This window comes from Hemiscyllium ocellatum, chromosome 43 (genome assembly GCF_020745735.1).
Source record: "Hemiscyllium ocellatum isolate sHemOce1 chromosome 43, sHemOce1.pat.X.cur, whole genome shotgun sequence".
NCBI lineage: Eukaryota > Metazoa > Chordata > Chondrichthyes > Orectolobiformes > Hemiscylliidae > Hemiscyllium > Hemiscyllium ocellatum.
In genome coordinates this window covers 35805095-35825338 of record NC_083443.1, presented here as the reverse complement: position 1 = coordinate 35825338, position 20244 = coordinate 35805095, and the positions used below count along the sequence as shown (strand labels likewise).

Below are 20244 nucleotides of genomic sequence, written 5' to 3'. Positions count from 1 at the left end.
GCCCATGTTGGAAAGAGTGGATATTGATACCCAATGATCCTGTACGCTGTTTTTCTCATCAAGGCAAGTGATGAATGCTCTACTATATTAGTGGCTAAGCTTCTAGATATAGAACTAGATGTGAGTAAGTGGTCAAAGTACCCAACCTTTGCTTTATGTTTGTAGCCAGGAAATTGCTGTTATTGGTGCAGTTCACCAGCTGGTCAACAGTAGCCCTCAAGATTAAGTGCTTATGTCAAGGAATGGTGGGTGTGTGTACTTTTGGAAATAGTCATTATCCAGCATTCTGGCTTTGCAGAAATAATCTGGTTCTACAGCAGAAATATATTTCAACAATAATTCTAAATTCAAAGTTACAACATTAATGGAAAAAATAGACAAATTAAGGTTTTTCTGCGAGATTGAAGGGTGTTGATAAAGCAAATTGGGAGAAACGCAGGTGAGAAGTTTGATAATCTGAAGACCAGTGTAAAGTCATCTTAGATTAAACAGAATCTTATCCAACATATTGCTGAGGTCTGGAATGTGTCGCTTGAAAGGGTAGTGCAGGCAAGTACAATAGGAATGCTAAAAAGGAGTTTGGTTAGATACTTGAAAAAGAATTAAAATGCAAAATTATGGGGGAAAAGCAGTGGAGTTGAAATCATAGAATACTTTTAAAAAAGTGTACACAGATGCAATAGTCTGAATGATATCTCTTGCTAAATAAGTCTGGAGCTACTTTTTATATTGAGAGAACAGTGAAAGGTGGGGACTGCAGAAGTTTCAACCCAATTCCTTGCCTGTGAATAGAAACCAACTACAATTCTAAAAGTAGCAATGCATTGACAGTAATTATTAAATTTTAGATTCCTGATGTGTAGATTAGAGACAATTACAGCTATGGCTGATTGCAGCAGCTTTTATCAGCTGCAGCAGCAGTTTTTCTTTCTCTCTGTTTCTTCATTTTGCTTTATTCTGCTTTTTTTCCTTTCTCATCCCCTCAACCCCATGTCAAACAATGTTACTGGGCTAAGTCTGTGATATCTCAAAGTGTTGGGGTTTTAGGTCAGGATGCACGTGCCATGCGCAATATGGAATTGCAGCCAACTGTCACATGCTGTTACGTTGATGGGCAGCAGGTCATCTCAGTTACATTGCCAGTTTGTCTCTCAGCTCTTTATTCCTGAAGAATTAGGGCAAACCTCACTTGAATAAAGGCAGGAGATAGCAATTTTGTTTTTCGCCAGCCTCATTAATTAGAGGGCAGTTTAGTGGCAATGGTGGGAATATCATCAGAACAAAATACAGAACAAAAGGCCTGAGTCTTTATTCCATTGGATAGAGGAATGGTAAACCTGTGAGCATTTTTAATCATTGCTGTTATTACAGGGGTGTTGAAACATTTCCTTTTACTAAGCTGTGATTATGTTGCAGTTCTGAGGAAGGGTTACTGGACCTGAAACATTAACTTTGATTTTTGTTCACAGATACTACCAGACCTGTTGGGTTTTTCTAGCAGTTTGTTTTTGTCTGACTTCCAGTTTCTGCGGTTTTTTTTCAGTTTTAGTTTTTGTGATTACATTGCACCTGGCTGATCCACCTAAATGTATTGCATTTAGGATTGCCCAACTGAAGTAGTTAAACCAAAACTACATTGTGAATATGATGCAGTTTAAGTGACAGTAAGAGTTGACAGAGTGACAGTTTGAAAATGATTACAAAAATGTACTTTCCGCTTCCATCATCATTGTCTTCTGCATGGCAACATTAAAGTTGTGAAATGCATCTCTAGCCTCCTGAAGTTGGATCAGATATTGCATATCTCTTTTTGGGAAGAGTTTCTACTTTATAGAAAGCAAGCTTCCCTGAGCCCCAAGTTGTGCAGAAAATATTGTAGGACTGTCTATAAAGTGAGAAACCATTTCATCTATTGTACCACATCTTTACATGTTCCATAGCTGACAAAGGAAAGAGTATCTCCGTTTTTGTTGGGATGTCAGATTTAGTGATCATTCTGGAGGCAAATACCACATTTTTATCAAATTTCAAAATGAGGCACTTCTATGGAGCTGCATTGGTTGCTGCTGTTATACTAGCTGATTGCCTGTTCATTTCAAAACCCAGCTTGTGACCAGCATTTTCTTACCTTTATGTCCCTGCCTATGTGATTTTATATCTTTTTTAAAGATCAGGAGTTGATTTTGTTCTGTGACTGTCAGCAAATGACTGCTGAATCAGTATGTCTTTGCCCTTTGCCAAGAGTCGATGCATTTTAATGTTCCATCGCTGCATTGAGACTAGTGTGTAAAATGTTTGGCGCTTCCTCTAGGAAGCCAGTATTCAAAGCAATGCCTGTAGCATTTCAATCCATTACAGCAATTAGACTGTGATTTAGTAAATCATTTTCAATAATGCAGGATTTGAGATTGCCAGACTAGCTTATCTATCTAGCTTATGTGCATGAAAAGGATGTTTCAGAATGGTGTCAGCTCAGCTGGCCCATCAAATTCAGCAATCCCTTGATCTCCGGAACTCTGAGAATCATGTGGGACCTGTGAGAGTTCTTGTGCACATATGCTGACAACACAATGTATCTGCTGGTCTTTTAGTGTAATATTCACCAATAATATTAATCAATGAGAATTCTTAGCGTGTTGGGTCATTAGTTTTACTCATGTTAAGCTTTTAAATTAGAGAAAATTGTTGCATTATCAATATGTGGGAAAGTGGTGGTATAAAATGTTGACGTGATTTTTTTAAACTGAATTCACACCTTTTGTTTTTCTGCATCAGTGAGAAGTTAAAGATCAAAGGACAGCTAGTCAAGGTTACAGCTTTTGACCATAGCTAATCTTTTATTATCCCAATCACAGGAACAGCTGGAGACAAAAGGGAGCAAAGCGTAAAACATAGGTGTCATCATCCTATTTACCCATTAGATTTAAAGACTTTGTTACCCCAAGTGCTGCACTCTGAAATCGGTTAACATTCTTTCACAATATACTGAATTTCAATTGGATTTAGGCTGAATGATTTAAACTGTTTAATGTGAATCAAGCTACAGATCTTCATATAAACAGCCCTCCTGATAACTTAGTAAATGTGCTTTATCTGCAGAGCTTTACGACATTGTGAGCAGCTGATCACACAATACAATCGAGAAGAAAACCAGATTTGCATGACAAACAGCAATTCTCTACCACAGTACAGTGCCTCCAGCCATATTGGCAAAGCAGTGGAGGACTGCATGAGAGCAATCTTTGGAGTCTTATTAAATTTGACTAATGACAATGGTAAGTTTTTAAATGGAGGGACCATATGACCAAACTTGAAGGGCTGATTGGCCTACCTCTCCTATTTTCCATGTTTCTATCTGTTCCCTACCACTCCTTTCAAACTTGAGTTAATAAGTGAAATGCTGAGATTTGAGCATGATTTATCATGACTAAGCCATGGGTCCCTATTACGCACTAGGGTTTCGAAAGTGGAATGGGTATAAAACCAAATTAAGGTAACTGGAGGAAAAGGTTGTATAAGACCATAAGACATTGGAGCAGAAAGTAGATCATTCAGCCCATCGGGTCTGCTTTGCTGTGCAATCATGGCGGAGTTTCTCAACCCCATTCTCCCGCTTTCTCCCCATAACCCTTAATACTCAAGAATCTATCTATCTCAATCTTAGATATATGCAATGACCTGGTTTGCCTTCTGTGGGCTGTGCATTCCATAGATTCACCACTCTCTGGCTGAAGAAGTTTCTCTTTATCTCCATTCTAAAATTAAAACTAAAAAAAATTAAAACTTATTACAAAAATATGCTTTGGAATTCCATAATCTTTGTCTTCTGCAACACGGCGTTAAAGTTATGAAATATATCTTTAGCCTCTGAAGTTGGATCATATTACATATGTACCAATGGAAACGTCTTCCCAACATCTACTCTTTTCCGTGCATTTCAATTAGATTCCCCCTCATCCTTCTAAATGCCATAAACCCAGAATCCTCAAATATTGCTCATATGTGAAGCTTTTCATTTCTGGGGCAATTCTTGTGAACCTTCTCTGAACGCACTCCAGGGCCAGTATATCCTTCTCTGAACGCACTCTAGGGCCAGTACATCCTTCCTCTGGTATGGGGCCTAAAGCTGCACACAATTCTCCAAATGTGGTCTGACCGGCTCTGCTTTTATATTCAAGTCCCCTCAAAATAAATGCCATCACTGTATTTGCTTTCCAAACTACTCATTCAACCTAGAAGTTTATCTTGAGAGAATTCTGGACTAGAACACTCAAGTCCCTATTTGGAAAGTAGTCCATGCCTCCATTCTTCCTAACAAGATGCATGACCTCTCACTTTGCCACATTGTACTCCATCTGCACTACTTTGTCCACTTTCCTAACCTGTCCCTCTACCTATCTTTGTATCATCTGCAAACTTGACCAGAAAGCCCTCATTTGCTTCATCTAAATCGTTAGCGTTTAAAATAAAAAAAAGTTGTGGTCCTAACACTGAGCCCTGTGAAATACTTGTCACTGGCTGCCATCCTGAGAAGGACCTTCTTATCCCTGCTCTCTGCTTTCTGCCAGACAGCCAAGCTTCTATCCATTCCTCGCCTGTAACAACATGGGCCCTTACCTTACTCAGCTTCCTGTGTGGCACCTTGTCAAAGGCATTTTTGAAGTCCAGATAGATAATATCCATTGGCTGTCCTTGGTCTAACCTGCCCATTACTTCCTCAATGAATTCAAGCAAATTTGTCAGGCATGCCCTCCCCTTGATGAAACCATGCTGACTCTGCCCTACTTCACCATACACTTCCAAGTATTCAGAAATCGCATCCTTCACAATCGATTCCAGGATCTTACCCACGACCAAGGTTAGGCTGATTGGTCTGTCATTTTCCATCTTCTGCCTTATTCCCTTTTTAAATAGGGATGTCACATTAGCAATTTTCCAGTCCACTGGGACACTCCCTGAATCTAGTGATTCGTGAAAGATGATCACTAACGCCTCCAGTATCCCTTCAGCTATTTCCCTTGGAGCTCTGGCATGTAGTCCATCTGGTCCAGATGATTTATCCACCTTAGGCCATTCAGTTTTTCTTGCACCTTCTCCTCTGTGATGGCCACCGTAGTTCAGCACTGCCCGACTCCCCCTTTGAATTTTTGGGAAATTACTCCTGTCCTCCACTGTGAAGACTGACATGAAGTAACCTTTCCAATCCTCAGCCATTTCTTTGTTTCCCAATGCTATCTCTCCAGAGTCATTTTCCAGCGGCCCAATGCTCACTTTTGCCTCTTCTTTTGCCCTTTATATATCAAAAGAAACACTTAGTCTTCCTTTATAACACTGGCTAGGTTACTCTCATATTTAATCTTCTCCTCTCTTATTTTTGTTGCCCTCTGTTGCTCTTTGTAAGTTTCCCAATCCTCTGATTTCCCACTGCCCTTTGCCACATTATATGCTTTCTCTTTTGCTTTTATGCTATCCCTGACTTCCCTGTGAGGCCATAGTAGCCTCATCCTCTCTGTACCAGACTTCTTTTTATTCGGGATGAACCTCTGCTGTGTCTCTTGAATTACTCCCAGAAACTCCTGCCATTGCTGTTCCACTGTCTTTCCTGCAAGGGTCCTCTCCCAGTCAGTTCTTCCCAACTCCTCCCTTATGTCTCTGTCATTGCCTTTATTCAGCTATAATACCGTTACTTTTGATTCTGTCTTCTCCTTCTCAAATTGCAGAGTATGTTCAATCATATAATGATCACTGACTCTGTTAGGGCTCCTTCGCTTACTCTCCCTGATCAAGTCTGCCTCATTGCACAACACTAAATCCATTGTCTGTTCCCTAGCGGGCTCCGCCACAAGTTGAAAAAAATCCATCTCATAGACATTCCACAAATTCCTTTTCGTGCAATCCACTACCAAACTGATTTTCCCAGTCCATCTGCATATTGAAATCCCCCATGATCATTGTAACATTGCCTTTCCTATACATCTTTTCTACCTCCTGGTGTACCTCCCACCCCAGCTCCTGACTACTGTTTGGGAGCCTGTTCATAACTTCAACGATGTTTGTTTTACCGTTGCCGTTCCTCATTTCTACCGGCACAGATTCTACACCATCTAACTCTAACTCCATTTTTACCTACTGATTTAATTTCATTTCTCACTAATAAGGCAACCTCACCCCCTCTGCTCACCTGCCTATCTTTTCGATAAGACGTATATCTTTGAATATTCAGCTCCCAATCCTGATCCCTGCAGCCATATCTCCATGATGCCCACCATGTTATACCTGCTCATTTCAACCTGCACCACAAGTTCCTTTCTTTATTCCTTTTACTGTTGTCATTCAGATATAACACCTTGAGTCCTAGATTAACTGTCTCTCTTCTCATTGTCATTCGTTTGTCCAGTGTACTTGAAGTTTGATTGCCAACTCTTTTCAGACACTCTGTCCTATTTGTCTCTGTGATGGAAAGTTTACTAACCTGTCCAGAGTTCTGCACTCTTACTAACTCGGGTCTGCTAATGTCTCTCTTTCCCCCCCCTCCCCACCCCATTTAGTCTAAAGTTTTGTCAACAACCCTAGTTGTTATTTGCTCAGGCTCTGGTCCCAACACAGTTCAGATGAAGAGCATCCCATCGGAACAACTCCCTCCTTCCCCAATACTGGTGCTAATGTCCCATGAATTCGAACCAATTTCTCCCACACCACTCTGTTTACCTGCTTTGTCTTTTGGACCCATTGCCAATTAGTTCATGGCTCAGATAGTTATAGAGATAATTATATTTTTGGTTCTGCTTTTTAATTTAGCTCCTGTCTGCTCATACTTCCTGAGCAGAACCTCTGCCCTAGTTTTACCTATGTTATTAGTGCCTACGTGGACCATAATCACTGGGTCTTTACCCTCCCAGTCCAAGTTCCTCTGCAGACCAGATGAAGTATCCTGAATCCAAGCACCTGGCAGGCAACACAACCTTTGGATCTCTTGATCCTGCTCACAGGTCAGTGTTTATGCCCTAACTATACTATCCCCAATTACAACAAAATTTTTCTTCTCTCCCTGAATGGCTCCCTACACCATGTTGCTATGGTCAATCCACTCATTCTCCCTGCTGTCCCCAAAACTCTTGAACATGTTGGTCAAGGATAAGCACTGAGACTCCTGCAACTCTACCTCCTGGATCCCTCTACCTGCCTCACTCACAGCCACACCCTGCTGTTCCTGACCACTGGCTGAATTAGTATTAGTTAGTCTAATGGGTGTGACCACCTCCTGAAACACAACATCCAGGTAACTCTCTTCACCCTCCCTGATGTGTTGCAACTTTGAGCCAGAGTTCTTCCAGCAATGAACATTTAACTGCAGATATGGTCATTGGAAATCGCAATAGGGTCCACCAACTCCTACATCATGCAGAAACAACACATCACCTGACCCTCCATCCTTATTTTATTTAGTTTTTGATTTGGTTTTTAAAACATTTTTAACTCGTTTATATCTCTTTATGTATGTTGTGACCAATACATTAACAAGATTCTATTTAGCACAGATTCAAATTTAGCAGACCCCCTTATTAGCCAATCAAATCGGAGCCCTCCTGTGACGTCCCCATTCAGTGTCCCCCTCAGATTCAGAATCCCTTACCTTCCCAAGTTGCTCTCCACTCTTCTGCCCTGAAAAATATGTCAACTTGTGTTTTTATTTTTCTCCCATTTGTGCTTTGAGTGGTAAATAAATATTGTGCACAGTTGTATTCTTAGTTCAGTAACAAGAGTATGCGGAATTAAATTTATTGTGAAATATAAATTATTAGTGTTGCTTTCTGAATTGTTGGCCATTAAATTATTAAGTATCTTTTTGCTAAATAGCTGTACTCCCTATATGTTGTAATCCTATCCCCCTTAGTGTTATAGGTATAATGTTTGTTGACTTAGCTCAGTGGTTGGACAGCTGATTTGCAATTCAGAATGATACTACGACATGGATTCTATTCCTGGCTGAAATCACCATAGAGATCCTCCTGAACATCGCCCTTGCCTGAAGCATGGTTCCCTTCAGGTTAAACTCCTTTCCAATCATCCCTCTCTCTAGTGAGGGAGCAGTCCTCTGTGACTATGGCAACTTTACTGATTGGTTTCCAATGTCAGTGATGTTAAATTGTAATGATGTAGTTTGTTGTTATGGTGCAGGAGGGGGCCATTTGTCCCAGAGTCCATGCCAGTTCTCTGCAGAGCAATTCAGTGAGTTTCATTCCTCTGCATTTCCCTTTATCCCTGTAAGTTTATTTCCCTTAGATAATTTGCAATTTATCACAAGGCTATAACTTGGTTGATAAATGTCAATATCATGTTTAGCTGGGACGGGAAGTAATGATATTGATTTGCCCATATCAGTTTCTCCATTGCTGCTTCTCTCTGCTGTTCAAATCTATTTCCTCTCTTCTATGCTGAAGAGCTATTGACAGACTGATAACAAAAGACAAATATAATGTATCGTTGAGCCCACTGGATTATTTTATGATCTGTTCCAGGTTTGCAACATTGCTTTAAATCTGATTCATTTTCTCTAAGCACAGAGGCAGCTTGTGAACACTTTTTAACGTGTCATTTTCTGTGTATATTGTTTTCCTTCCTCTTCTATTCTCTGGGTTGAGGCCTGCTGAACAAGCTATATCACGACCATCCTTGCCTTCTCATCATGCCCTCTCCTTCACCCCTCTTTGCTAGTCTTGGCATTCAGCTTTGACTGGCTCCCACCCACTGCATCAACACGCGGTGCACTGCTTTCAACACAGGGTTGCACTGGCCTTCCTAAATTATTGCATTGAAACAAGAACTGTGACAAGAGAATCAAGTCACACCACAGGTGGCGGTATTTTGATGTGCCAGCATGATACACTGCCCCTTCATTTTATAAAGGAGATTGCATCTAAAAAATCTTTATGGCCAGAAGGAAATTAATTCTGTTCGCATTAGTCAGTGGCACTTATGCTTTCAATATATTCCAGTTCTAAATGGTAACAATATTGCAAATATTCATCTTTTATTTTCAGCAAATAATTGAATTCCAGGTTTGTTTGTTCCTGTGTGTAGTGCAGATAAGTGTAACAGCAGGAACTGTTTACTGTTTATTAAATCTGTTGTTGTGGCGCTGTGCTTCAACCCAAAGGTGTAACGTAGTTGGTGCTGAGTGAGGTCATTATGGCTTGATGGCTGGTGTTCAAAATGCACAGTAAGTTTGATGGGTTAAGTGACATTTATCAATTCTGAAGGTAGCCATAAGAATGTCTCTTCAACATTACTGGTGGCTGCTGTTGGTTCATTAGTTAGTCTTCGCTTTAGAGTAAACTCCATAGATGCTATTTGTTACTCAGGCTTCTTGTCATCCTTTTTTTTCCCCTTTAGAGTGGGGAAGCACGAAGACTGGTGAACAGGATAACCTCATCAGCACAACCATGAACTGTGTACTTCAGGTGCCACAATATATACCTCAGGAACAGAGATTTGATATTCGAGTATTGGTAAGAAATATTAATAACTCGAAGAAATGACAGTCCAGCTTTTCAGCTTCCCTTCTGAAAGATGTTCGTACAAAGCCAGGAATTTTATTTAACAGGTTATAGTTCTTTATTCTGGTTGCTTCTTTGTGTTATTAAGATGAACTTAACCAACATAATAGATTTTCAAACTTTTTGCCTTCCCACCACTGTTAATCAACTTAGAAGTATTGCAGATCAGATTGCTGTGTTTTTGTCTTGGTCAGTGGTTTCAGTCTGTTGTTGATTTGCTAGATGCTGTGTAGATGCAATGCAGTAAATGTGATTTATTTATATGCAATTATGTTTTTATTGTTTAAAATTATCTTTTACCTTAGAAATGTGTTTTATTATGATCCAAGACAGTACTTGACTTAGCTTGGCAGAGGAGATGCCTAGCTGGAGTCCAAGGCTTGGGGATCACCACAGAAAATTGAATTCTAAGGTAGTTTTATCCTTTAGTCATGTGGCCAGGAAAAAAATTTAAAATTACTGCTCGGGCTTCTATTTTCCCCTTCGTTGTTCCCCTCAACAGTCTTGGGATGCATCTCATTTAGGACTGCAGATTTCTCTCCTTTCATTTAAGTAGCTAAACCCCGCTACTTCCTGCTCTAAATTTCCTCAAATATTTCACAGTCCTTTGTCCTGATGTCTATTGTGAAAACCGACACAGCGTCTTCATTGAATGCTGCGCCCATGACCTCTGGGTCCTCATATGCGCCCTCTGTGGTCCAGCTCATTTCCTTTTTTTTTCTTTGCTCTTGCTATAGATCTAGAAATCCCATTTAAGTTTTGCTATATTCTACCAATGAATGCTTCCTTAGACATTCTCTCAGGTTTCCTAATTTTCTCTAAGTTCCCCTCTGCACTGTTTATGCTTTTATGCTCTTGTCGGGACTCTGCTTTATTCAGCTTTTGGTATCTACCATAAGTTTCACTTTTTCTTAATTCTAACTTCATGTCCGTTGACATCCAAGGTTCTCCCAGTTTTGATCCCACACTTTGGTTTTTATGAAAACATGTTTGCTCTATATCCTTGTTATTATTTGAATGCCTTCCAAAGATCAGACAGTTTTATCTGCAAATCGCTGCTCCCAATCACTTGGGCCAAATGAAATCTTCTCAGTAAAGCCCCTCTTTCCCCAGTTTAAACTTCTATTCCAGACCCATCTTTATCTGTTTCCATAACTATCCTAAATTTGAGTTTTGGTCACTTCTTCAAAATAGCCCCCTATTAATATGGGCTCATTTCCAAATATTAGGTCCTGAACCTCTCTTTCCACACCCCCCACCCCCCAACCTTGCACTATGTACTGACTAGTAAAACTGTCTTCTGGATGCAATTTAAGAATTTTGGTCCCTTCCTAATTTGTGCACTGAAATCATCCCAGCATGGAGGAGGCTGTAACAGAGTAGTCATGTCTTTGGACTAGTACTCCAGAAGTCTAGGTCAGTCTTACAGGGATGGACAGATGGTGAAAGTTGATGACCCAGCCACAGTCAGGATGGTGATAGACTTGGAGAGGAATTTCAAGATATGGTGTTTCCATGTATCTGCTGCCCTTGATGTACTGGTGATCATGGGTTAAGAAATTACTGCTGAAACAAATTTGGCCAATTTCTGCAGTGCTTCTGTAAATGGTACACATTTGCTCCTGAGCTTTGGTGGTGAATGGGTGAATGCTTGACAATGTGGTGCTAATCAAGTGGTCTGCCTTGGCCTGGAAGTTGTCAAACTTCTTGAGTGCTTTTGGAGCGACACACATCCAGTCAAGTGGGGAGTACTCCATCGCACCCCTGACTTGTGCATTGTTGATAGTGAACAGGCTTTACAGAGTTATGAGGGTGAGTTTTGTAGCCCTTGGCCTGCTCTGATAGCCACAAAACTTTCATGGCTCGCCTCGCTCCATTTCTGGTCAATGGTAGCTCCCATGATGTTGGCAATAATGAGTCGTGCTATTGAATGACAAAGGCTAATGGCCAGGTTCTCTCTTGTTGGAGATAGTCATTGCCTGGCGTTTGTGTGGTGTGATATTACATGCCATTTGTCAACCCAGGCCTGGACACTACATTTTTAGATACATCTGGTGCTGCTCTTGGCATGCCATCTTGCATTTATCTTTGAACCAGGGTTTCTCTGCTGGCCTGGTAAAAAGTGAGGATATGCCTGACCATGAGGTTGCAAATTTGTGTTTAGTTCTGCTACTGCTGCTAATGGTCCACAGCACCTCAGGAATGCCCAGTCTTGAGTGGACTGATCTGTTCAAACTCTAACTCATTTGGCACAATGGTAGTACCACACAGAAAGATAAACTGTATCCTTAATGTTCTAATTGGATTGTATGGTGGTCACTGTTACCATTACTGTCATGGAGAGATGCACCTGAAGTTGTTAGATTGTGGATGTTTTTCCCAATTAGTGGTGCTACCCTGCCACTTTTGGTGATAGACATTGAAGTCTCCCACCCCCAGGGAACGTTTGACATCCTTGACACCCTTCATGCAGCCTCCAAATAGTCTCAACATTGTGCAACACTGGTACACCAGCTGAGGGGTACAGTGTGGGTTGTGCAGTTCTTGATAATCGAGGTTTTCTTACCCTTCTTTGAATTGCTATCATGAGACTTTATGGTGTTGAATGCTCCAAGGGCATCCTTCCTGACTGTGTCATTGCTACAGCTTCTGCTAGGTGTGTCCCATTGGTAGGACACGGCATACCCAGGGGTAGTCATGCCTGGGGTATCATTTGGTATGACTCTGCTAGTCTGAGATAGCTCTTCCAAATTTGGCACTAGCCCCTAAATGTTAGTGAGAATAACTTTAGTGTGGTTGACGGGGTTGTCTGTTGTTACTGGTGCCCTGATCAATGCTGTGTTTCCATCTGGTTTCATTCACTTCAGACATTGGTCTTTATATAGATCTAAAAATCAATGCGTGCAATGTTCTCAGCAAGGTTGACAAATAGAAGGCACAAGTTTAAAAAACGGACATGATTTAACTTTTATTACAGAGATACGACTGTAGAGTAAGCACAGCTGGAACTGATTATTCAAGTACATTCAACATTCCAGAAGGGGAGACCAAAAGGGTGGGATAATGTTGGTAATGAGGAATGGGATCAGTGAGACGGGATCTTGGATTGAATGAACAATATATATTATCTCTCTAGATGGAGCTAATAATTAGCAGGCATTAGTTGGAGTTATTTATAACTCTGTAAACAGTAGCAGTAATGGAGGGCAGAACATAAGTCAGGAAATCGGAGATGCATTTAACAGAGGTATTGCATATTGATGGGTGGATTCAATCAATGTATACACTGAGTAAATCTAATGTTGGGCGACATTGTTCTATAATAAAAGCCAAAAGAACTGCTGATGCTGTAAATCAGAAACAGAAACACACATTGCTCGAAAAGCTCAGTAGATCTGGTAGCATCTAAAGAGAAATCAGATTTAATGTTCCAGGTCCGAGTCCTGAGGAAATATTACCAGACCAGAAACGTCAACTCTGATTTCTCTTCACAGCTGTTGTCAGACATGAGTTTTACCAGTAACTTCTATTTTTATATTTCTGACATATGAGTTTTCCAGAGCAGTCTGTTGAGGAATCAACTGGAGAACAGGTTATTTTAGATCTATTGTTGCGTGATGCGAAGGAACAAGTTAATGACCTTGCAAAATTAACCTGTCAAGAAGAATAACTAAAATATGATAGAATCTTCCATTAAGTTTGAAAACTGCCTATTTCTAGCCAAAACGTAACGACTTAAATCTCAACAAAAATGTAACTTTGCAAGTATGATGAACAAGTTGGTTGAGTAGACTGGGGAAATGTTAAAATGTATGGCAGATAAACAATGGCTAGTATTGACAGACATTCATAATTGCTACGACAGTCATGAAAGACATTAGCCCATTGTGTCTGTATTGGCTCTTCGGCCAGCATTATCGCTTGGTGCCATTTACCTGCCTTTTTCCCATATCCTTGCATGTTGTTTCTATTCAAATAAACATCCCCTGTCCCTCATAAATGGCTCCATCGGCTGCCTCTGCCAAACTTCCAGGCAGTGAAATTCCAGATCCTAACTACTACTGCATTTGCTTTGTTTGTAAATACTTTAACTCTCTGCCCCCTCATCTTAATTCTTTTATGTACAGAAACAGTTTCTCTTGATCTAGTTTATCCATGACACTCATGATTTTGAAAGCTTCTATCATATCTCCTCTTAATCACCTTCACACCAAGAGGAACAATCCCAGCCTGCTCAATTTATCCTCATAATTAAAGTTTCTCATGTCTGGAACCATTCTAATAAGTCTCTTCTGCACACTCTCCAATGTATTCACGTCCTTCCTATTGTGTGGCATCCAGAGCTGTGCACAATGCTGTAACTAAGTCAAAGTTAAAAATCACACAACACCAGGTTACAGTCCGACAGGTTTAATTGGAATTAAACCTGTTGGACTATACCTAGTGTTGTGAGATTTTTAACTTTGTACACCCCAGTCCAACACCGGCATCTCCAAATCATGGTAACAAAGTCAACACGTAGAAACTTTGAAGTCTTGTAAAAGGTCAGCATAACTTCCTATCCTGTCCATTCTACCTTTATTAATAAACTCCAGGATACTGTTTGCTTTATTAATTGTTGTCTTCGCCATTCCTATCACTTAACTGAGCTTTGCACACACAGACCCATGTCCCTCTTCTCCTGTATTCCCTTATGTATTGCATACCTATTTGTTGTCTGTCCACATTCTTCCTACATCACTTTGCATTTGACTGCTTTGAACTTCATCTGTCATCCGTTTGTCCATTGCGTCAATTTGTCTGTTTTGTTTTGAAGTTCTGTCCTCTTCACTGTTTGCAATGCTTTCAAGTTTTTTTTTATCTGCGCTGAAAATGTGTTGCTGGAAAAGCGCAGCAGGTCAGGCAGCATCCAAGGAACAGGAAATTCGACGTTTCAGGCATCGTCGAATTTCCCGTTCCTTGGATGCTGCCTGACCTGCTGCGCTTTTCCAGCAACACATTTTCAGCTCTGATCTCCAGCATCTGCAGACCTCATTTTTCCCTCGAAGTTTTTTTTATCATCTGAAAACTTTGAAATTGTCACCTGCATATCATCACTTACATTGGAAAAGCCAGGGCACCAATACTGATCTTGAGGAAACTCCACTTTAAACTTTCCTGCAGATCAAAAAGTATCCATTGACCATTACACTGTTTTCTATGGCTCAGCCAATTTTGTATCTGCATTGCTACTGTGTCTCAAATCTATTGTGTGGCACTGCATAAAATGGTTTGTGGAAGTCCATTCCTTTGTCCCCAGTGCAATAACAGCATCACTCACATATTACCTCTTCAAAAAAAATTCCAAATTAGTCAAACATGGTTTCTCTTTTAAAAATCCAAATTATCCTCCAAAACAGCCCACCATTTTTCCACTTGGCTAATTACACTAGTCTCAATAATTGTTTATGGAATCCTTACCACCACTGAGGTTAAACCGATTGCTCTATTATTACTGAACTTGTCATTGTTCTTGAGCAAGTGTGTATTGTTGCAATTCTTCAGGCCTTTGGCACCTACTCTTAGTCTAATAAAAACTAAACGATTATGACTCATGTGCCTGAAATTTCCACACTCGTTTCCTTAAATATTCTCGGATGTATCTCATTCCAGTGCCTCATCAACTTTAAGTATCAATAGCCAATCCAGCACTTGCTCCTTATCATTTTTAAACCTTTATTGTAACAGCACAACCTCTGGCCTGAGTGCATTTATCCCTTTGGTAAAGGCGGAGGAAAGTATTTAACACCTCAGGCATATCTCTTGCCTTCGTACGTAAATTGCCTTTCTTGATCTCTTCTTGGCTCTATTCCTTCGTTTAATGTTCTTTTACAATTGATGTGCCTTTAGAAGACTTTAGGGACTGCCCTTATGGCATCAGTCTTTTTTCATATTCTCTCTTTGCTCCTTCTTGATAAAGGAATGCTTGATCAATTCCTGTCTGAACCCCCAGGATTCCTCCTGGTTCCCAGTTGTATTTTCTACCTGACACCTGTCATAGCTTTTTCTTTTTCCTTCATTTTTATTTCCAGCTCCTTTTTCATTCAAGGAGTTCTGGATTTGTTTGCCTTCCTTTTGTCTTCCACCATCTCCTCAGTAACGGTGATCCATTGTCAGCTACAGTTTTTCCCATTATCCTTTTGCTCCAGTCTGGCCAGGCTGGTTCCATTCTTGCCCCATTGAACTCTGCTCTGCTGCAGTTACAAAAGCATAAATTCCTCAAGTTTTGTGTTTTAAAAGAATGAGTGTCCAATGTGGATATCAAAGGAAGTTAATGATTTTATTTAGATTAGAGCAGGAGACTTAGGCTTACTACTTTTTGTTGGCTAATAGGGAGTATTCTAGGATTCAGCAAATGGGACTTTAAAAAACTGATAAGAGTAATGTAGAATAGAATCTTAATTAAAAGCAATTCAAAAAAAGCCCATAAAAGCTTCCACAGGTCTTATTTCATTGTGCACATGCTCCCGCAAAGCCATTCTGGAAGGAATTTGGGGATTTTTGACCCGGTGACGCTGAAGGGGTGGTTGATATCTTTCCAAGTCAGAACCTTGAGTGGCTTGGAGGGAATCTTCAGGTGGTTGTGTTCCCATGAATCTGCTGTTCATGTGCTCCTTGATGATAGAACTGACTGTGTCATTTATCTCCCACAGGGACTTGGCCTGCTAATTAATCTTGTGGAGCATAGTGCTCGCAATAGGCATTGTCTTGTCGACATGGAAACACCTTGCTCCTTTGACTCTTTCTGTGCTGTGGATGGAAACGATAGCTTAAGGATGGACGGACAAGTGGGAGCTATTGAGGCCTTGGTGCAGGTGGGTACAATAAGGGATCTGTTTCATAAAATCTGAGGGACTTGCTGTACACTGTTTATAAGAATTAAACGTAATGAAGTGAACCTTAGTTGAGGGTATCTTCGAGGTAGAGCTTTATCTCTGATACATTGCCTTGCTATCCAGGAAACTCCAATTGCTATCAAATGAGGCTAAGATCACCTTCTCCTTATTTGCAGGTTAATTAGCTATCGTTAAACTATTCTGGAAGACAATTTTATTTAAAGTTATGGAGGTGCTGATTCATTCAGTGGTTGACTGCCTGAACTAATCAAACTGCATCACAATTTCTCAGGCTGAATGAACAAGTTATTTTTTATCTCAATGATTCAATGAAATAAGTGTGTATTTTGAAAAGTGCAGACGGCTGACTGGGCTGAGGAGTTGCTCCTAAAACTGGTGAATGTGCTGTCCAATGCTGCTTTCCCAGACTTTAGTCATCCACCTCAACTGGTTGAGATGAAGAGGATTGAAATGATACTCTTGTGGATGATAGACACTGGTGCCTGAGACAAGTGGCCTCTTTCTTTCCTGTACTGATCTGTCAGATCTTTCGGATTGATTCCATCCCATTTTGATTGATTGTGCCTAATCTTTGAAAAATACAGAACCCTCCAAAAGTTTTAATTGTGGAGGCAGTAGTGAGTTACCCTTCGAAGAAGAGAATCAAAAAAAATGGTGCATGCCCAGCCAAGGATCCATTCTCAGACAGAAAGTACATGTGTGCAAGAGGCTATCAAATCTGAGTGTTTAAACTCGTCCAGTAGTGAATTGGTCAATTCTTGCACCACCAGTTACTTGTCTGAGTACTTTGAAACTCAGTTAATTTCTTGGCAAAGCTTTAGGGCACTTTGACAGAAATGCATTTGCAAAGTGATGTTCGATACAGGCAATGGGGTTCGATACAGGCAATGGGTTTCGATGTTCTGTTCCTTGTTCCCAGGAGAATATCTGCAATAGAGATGGAAATAACTGGGGAAAATGTTTTTGTTTTTACTCTTTCATTATTTTGATTTCAAATTTTATAAATGAGAAAAATGTTTGGCACATGTTTGCAGAAACTCAATATGTTGCTCTGAGAACACAATTTCTCCCAATCTGTATCTCTGCAAGTTTCTTTGCTGCTTATATGTTATAGACTTCCAATGTGGCCCGTCTGCTCTTGGTTTTTGTATGCGTGCTGTTGGTTTTACAGAAATCTGTTTGTTTTCTTCTGTCAGCTGTTTCTGCAGCGGGAGCGAGCAGCCCGTCTTGCAGAGACAGAAACCGATGATTTCATTAAAGACACACCAGTGCCACCTCAGGACCAGAGTGGCCAATGGCAGGAAACTGCTGGGTCTCTGGAATGGATACAGTCAGAAAACTCGACCAAGAACGAGAATGAAAAGAAGGAGGAGGAAGATGAAGAAATTGACCTGAATAAAGGTATGAAAAACACTTGAATAATGAGAGATTCATAACACAAACCTTGTAATAAAGTTCCTGAAGTTTCTGTCTTGCTGCTTCAAAAGTACTTGTTTGTTATTGCTCATTCTTTGAATTAAAGTCTAGTGCTCATTCTTTGTATTCTTCTCATCCACACTTTATAAGGCTGGTAATAAATAGAACATAGAACAATACAGCGCAGAACAGGCCCTTTGGCCCTCGATGTTGTGCCGACCTGTGAACTGTTCTCAGCTCGTCCCCCTACACTGTCCCATCATCATCCATGTACTTATCTAGGGATTATTTAAATCTCCCTAATGTGGCTGAGTTGACTGCAGTAGCAGGTAGGGCATTCCATGCCCTGGAACCTGCCTCTGACATCTGTCTTAAATCTATCACCCCTCAATTTGTAGCTGTGCCCTCTCGTTCAAGCTGACGTCATCATCCGAGGAAAAAGTCTTTCACTGTCTACCCTATCTAATCCTGTGATCATCTTGTATGTCTCTATCAAATCCCCTCTTAGCCACCTTCTCTCCAATGAGAACAGACCCAAGTCTCTCAGCCTTTCTTCAGATGACATTCCCTCCAGACCAGGCAACATCCTGGTCAATCTCCTCTGTACCTTTTCCAATGCTTCCACATCCTTCCCGAAATATAGCAACCAAAACTGTGCACAATATTCCAAGTGTGGCGGCACCAGAGTTTTGTATAGTTTTAACATGATATTACGGTTCCAGAACTCAATCCCTCTACCAATGAAACCCAACACACTATGCCTCCTTAACAGCACTAACCACCTGGGTGGCAACTTTCAGGGACCTATATATATGGATACCAAGATCCCTCTGCACATCCACACTGCCAAGAATCTTTTCATTGACCCAGTACTCTGCCTTCCTGTTATTCTTCCCAAAGTGAATCACCTCACATTTCTCTGCATTGAACTCCATTTGCCACATCTCAGCCCAATTCTGCAGTTTATCCAAGTCCCCCTGCAACTTGTAACATTCTTCCAAACTGTCCATTACACCACTGACTTTAGTGTCTTCTGCAAATTTACTAAACCATCCACCTATGCCTGCAACTAAGTAATTTATAAAAATGACAAACAGCAGTGGATCCAAAACAGATCCTTATGGCACACCACTAGTAACTGGACTCCAGACTGAATATTTTTCATCAACCACCACTCGCTGCCTTTTTTCAGAAAGCCAGTTTCTAATCTAAACCGCTAAATCACCCTCAATTCCATATCTCTGAATTTTCTCCAACAACCTACCATGTGGAACCTTATCATAGGCTTTACTGAAGTCCATATATACCACGTCAACTGCCCTACCCTCATCTACATGCTTGGTCACCTTCTCAAAAAACTCAGGTTTGTGAGACACAACCTGCCCTTGACGAAACCATGTTGACTATCTGAAATCAAATTGTTGGTTGCTAGATGATTATAAATCTTATCTCTTATAATCCTTTGCAAAACCTTTCCTACAATAGAAGTAAGGCTCACTGGTCTATAATTACCTGGGCCATCTCTGCTGCCCTTCTTGAACAACGGCACAACATTTGCAATCCTCCAGTCCTCTGGTACTAAACCTGTAGACAATGACAACTCAAATATCAAGGCCAAAGGCTCTGCTATCTCCTCCCTAGCTTCCCAGAGAGTCCTCGGATAAATCCCATCCAGCCCAATGGAGTTGTCTACTTTTACTCCTTCTAGAATTGAAAACACCTGTGTAACTAACCTCGATCCTTTCTCATCTAATATCTCGTACCTCATTCTTCTCCTCTACATTATTCTCTTTTTACTGAGTGAACACCGATGAGAAATGTCTATTTAGCACCTCTCCATTCTCTACAGGGTCCACACTCAACTTCCCACTTCTGTCTTTGACTAGCCCTATTCCTACCCTAATCATCCGTTTATTCCTCACATATCTATAGAAAGCTTTAGGGTTCTCCTTTATTCTATTTGCTAAAGACTGCTCGTGTCCTCTCTTTGCTCCTCTTAACTCTCTCTCTCTTTTAAATCCTTCCTAGCTGGTCTGTAACACTCCATTGCTTTATCTGTACCATCTTGTCTCATCAACACATAAGCCTCCTCCTTCTTCTTAACAAGAGATACAATTTCTATAGTAAACCACGGTTCCCTAACATTATCACTTCCTCCCTGCCTGACAGGGACATACCTATCAAGGTCACGCAATATCTGTTCTTTAAATCAGCTCCATATTTCGATTGTCTGTTTCCCCTGCATTTTGCTACCCATTCTATGCATCCTAATTCTTGCCTAATCGCATTATAATTGCCCTTGCCCCATCAATAACTCTTGACCTGTGGCATCCCTTTCCATTGCTAAACTGAACGTAACTGAATGATGGTCACTG

General features: G+C 40.7%; 1 protein-coding gene across 1 annotated transcript in view; it reads left to right on the top strand.

Annotated features, from left to right (window-relative positions):
* Window positions 1-20244, top strand: part of LOC132835108 (wings apart-like protein homolog) — a 208926-nt gene that overhangs the window by 174159 nt on the left and 14523 nt on the right. Inside the window, exons 13-16 of the mRNA XM_060854428.1 lie at window positions 3100-3275; window positions 9394-9509; window positions 16250-16411; window positions 17650-17854. Coding sequence (XP_060710411.1) covers window positions 3100-3275; window positions 9394-9509; window positions 16250-16411; window positions 17650-17854 — 659 coding nt within the window. The remainder of the gene's footprint in view (window positions 1-3099; window positions 3276-9393; window positions 9510-16249; window positions 16412-17649; window positions 17855-20244) is intronic.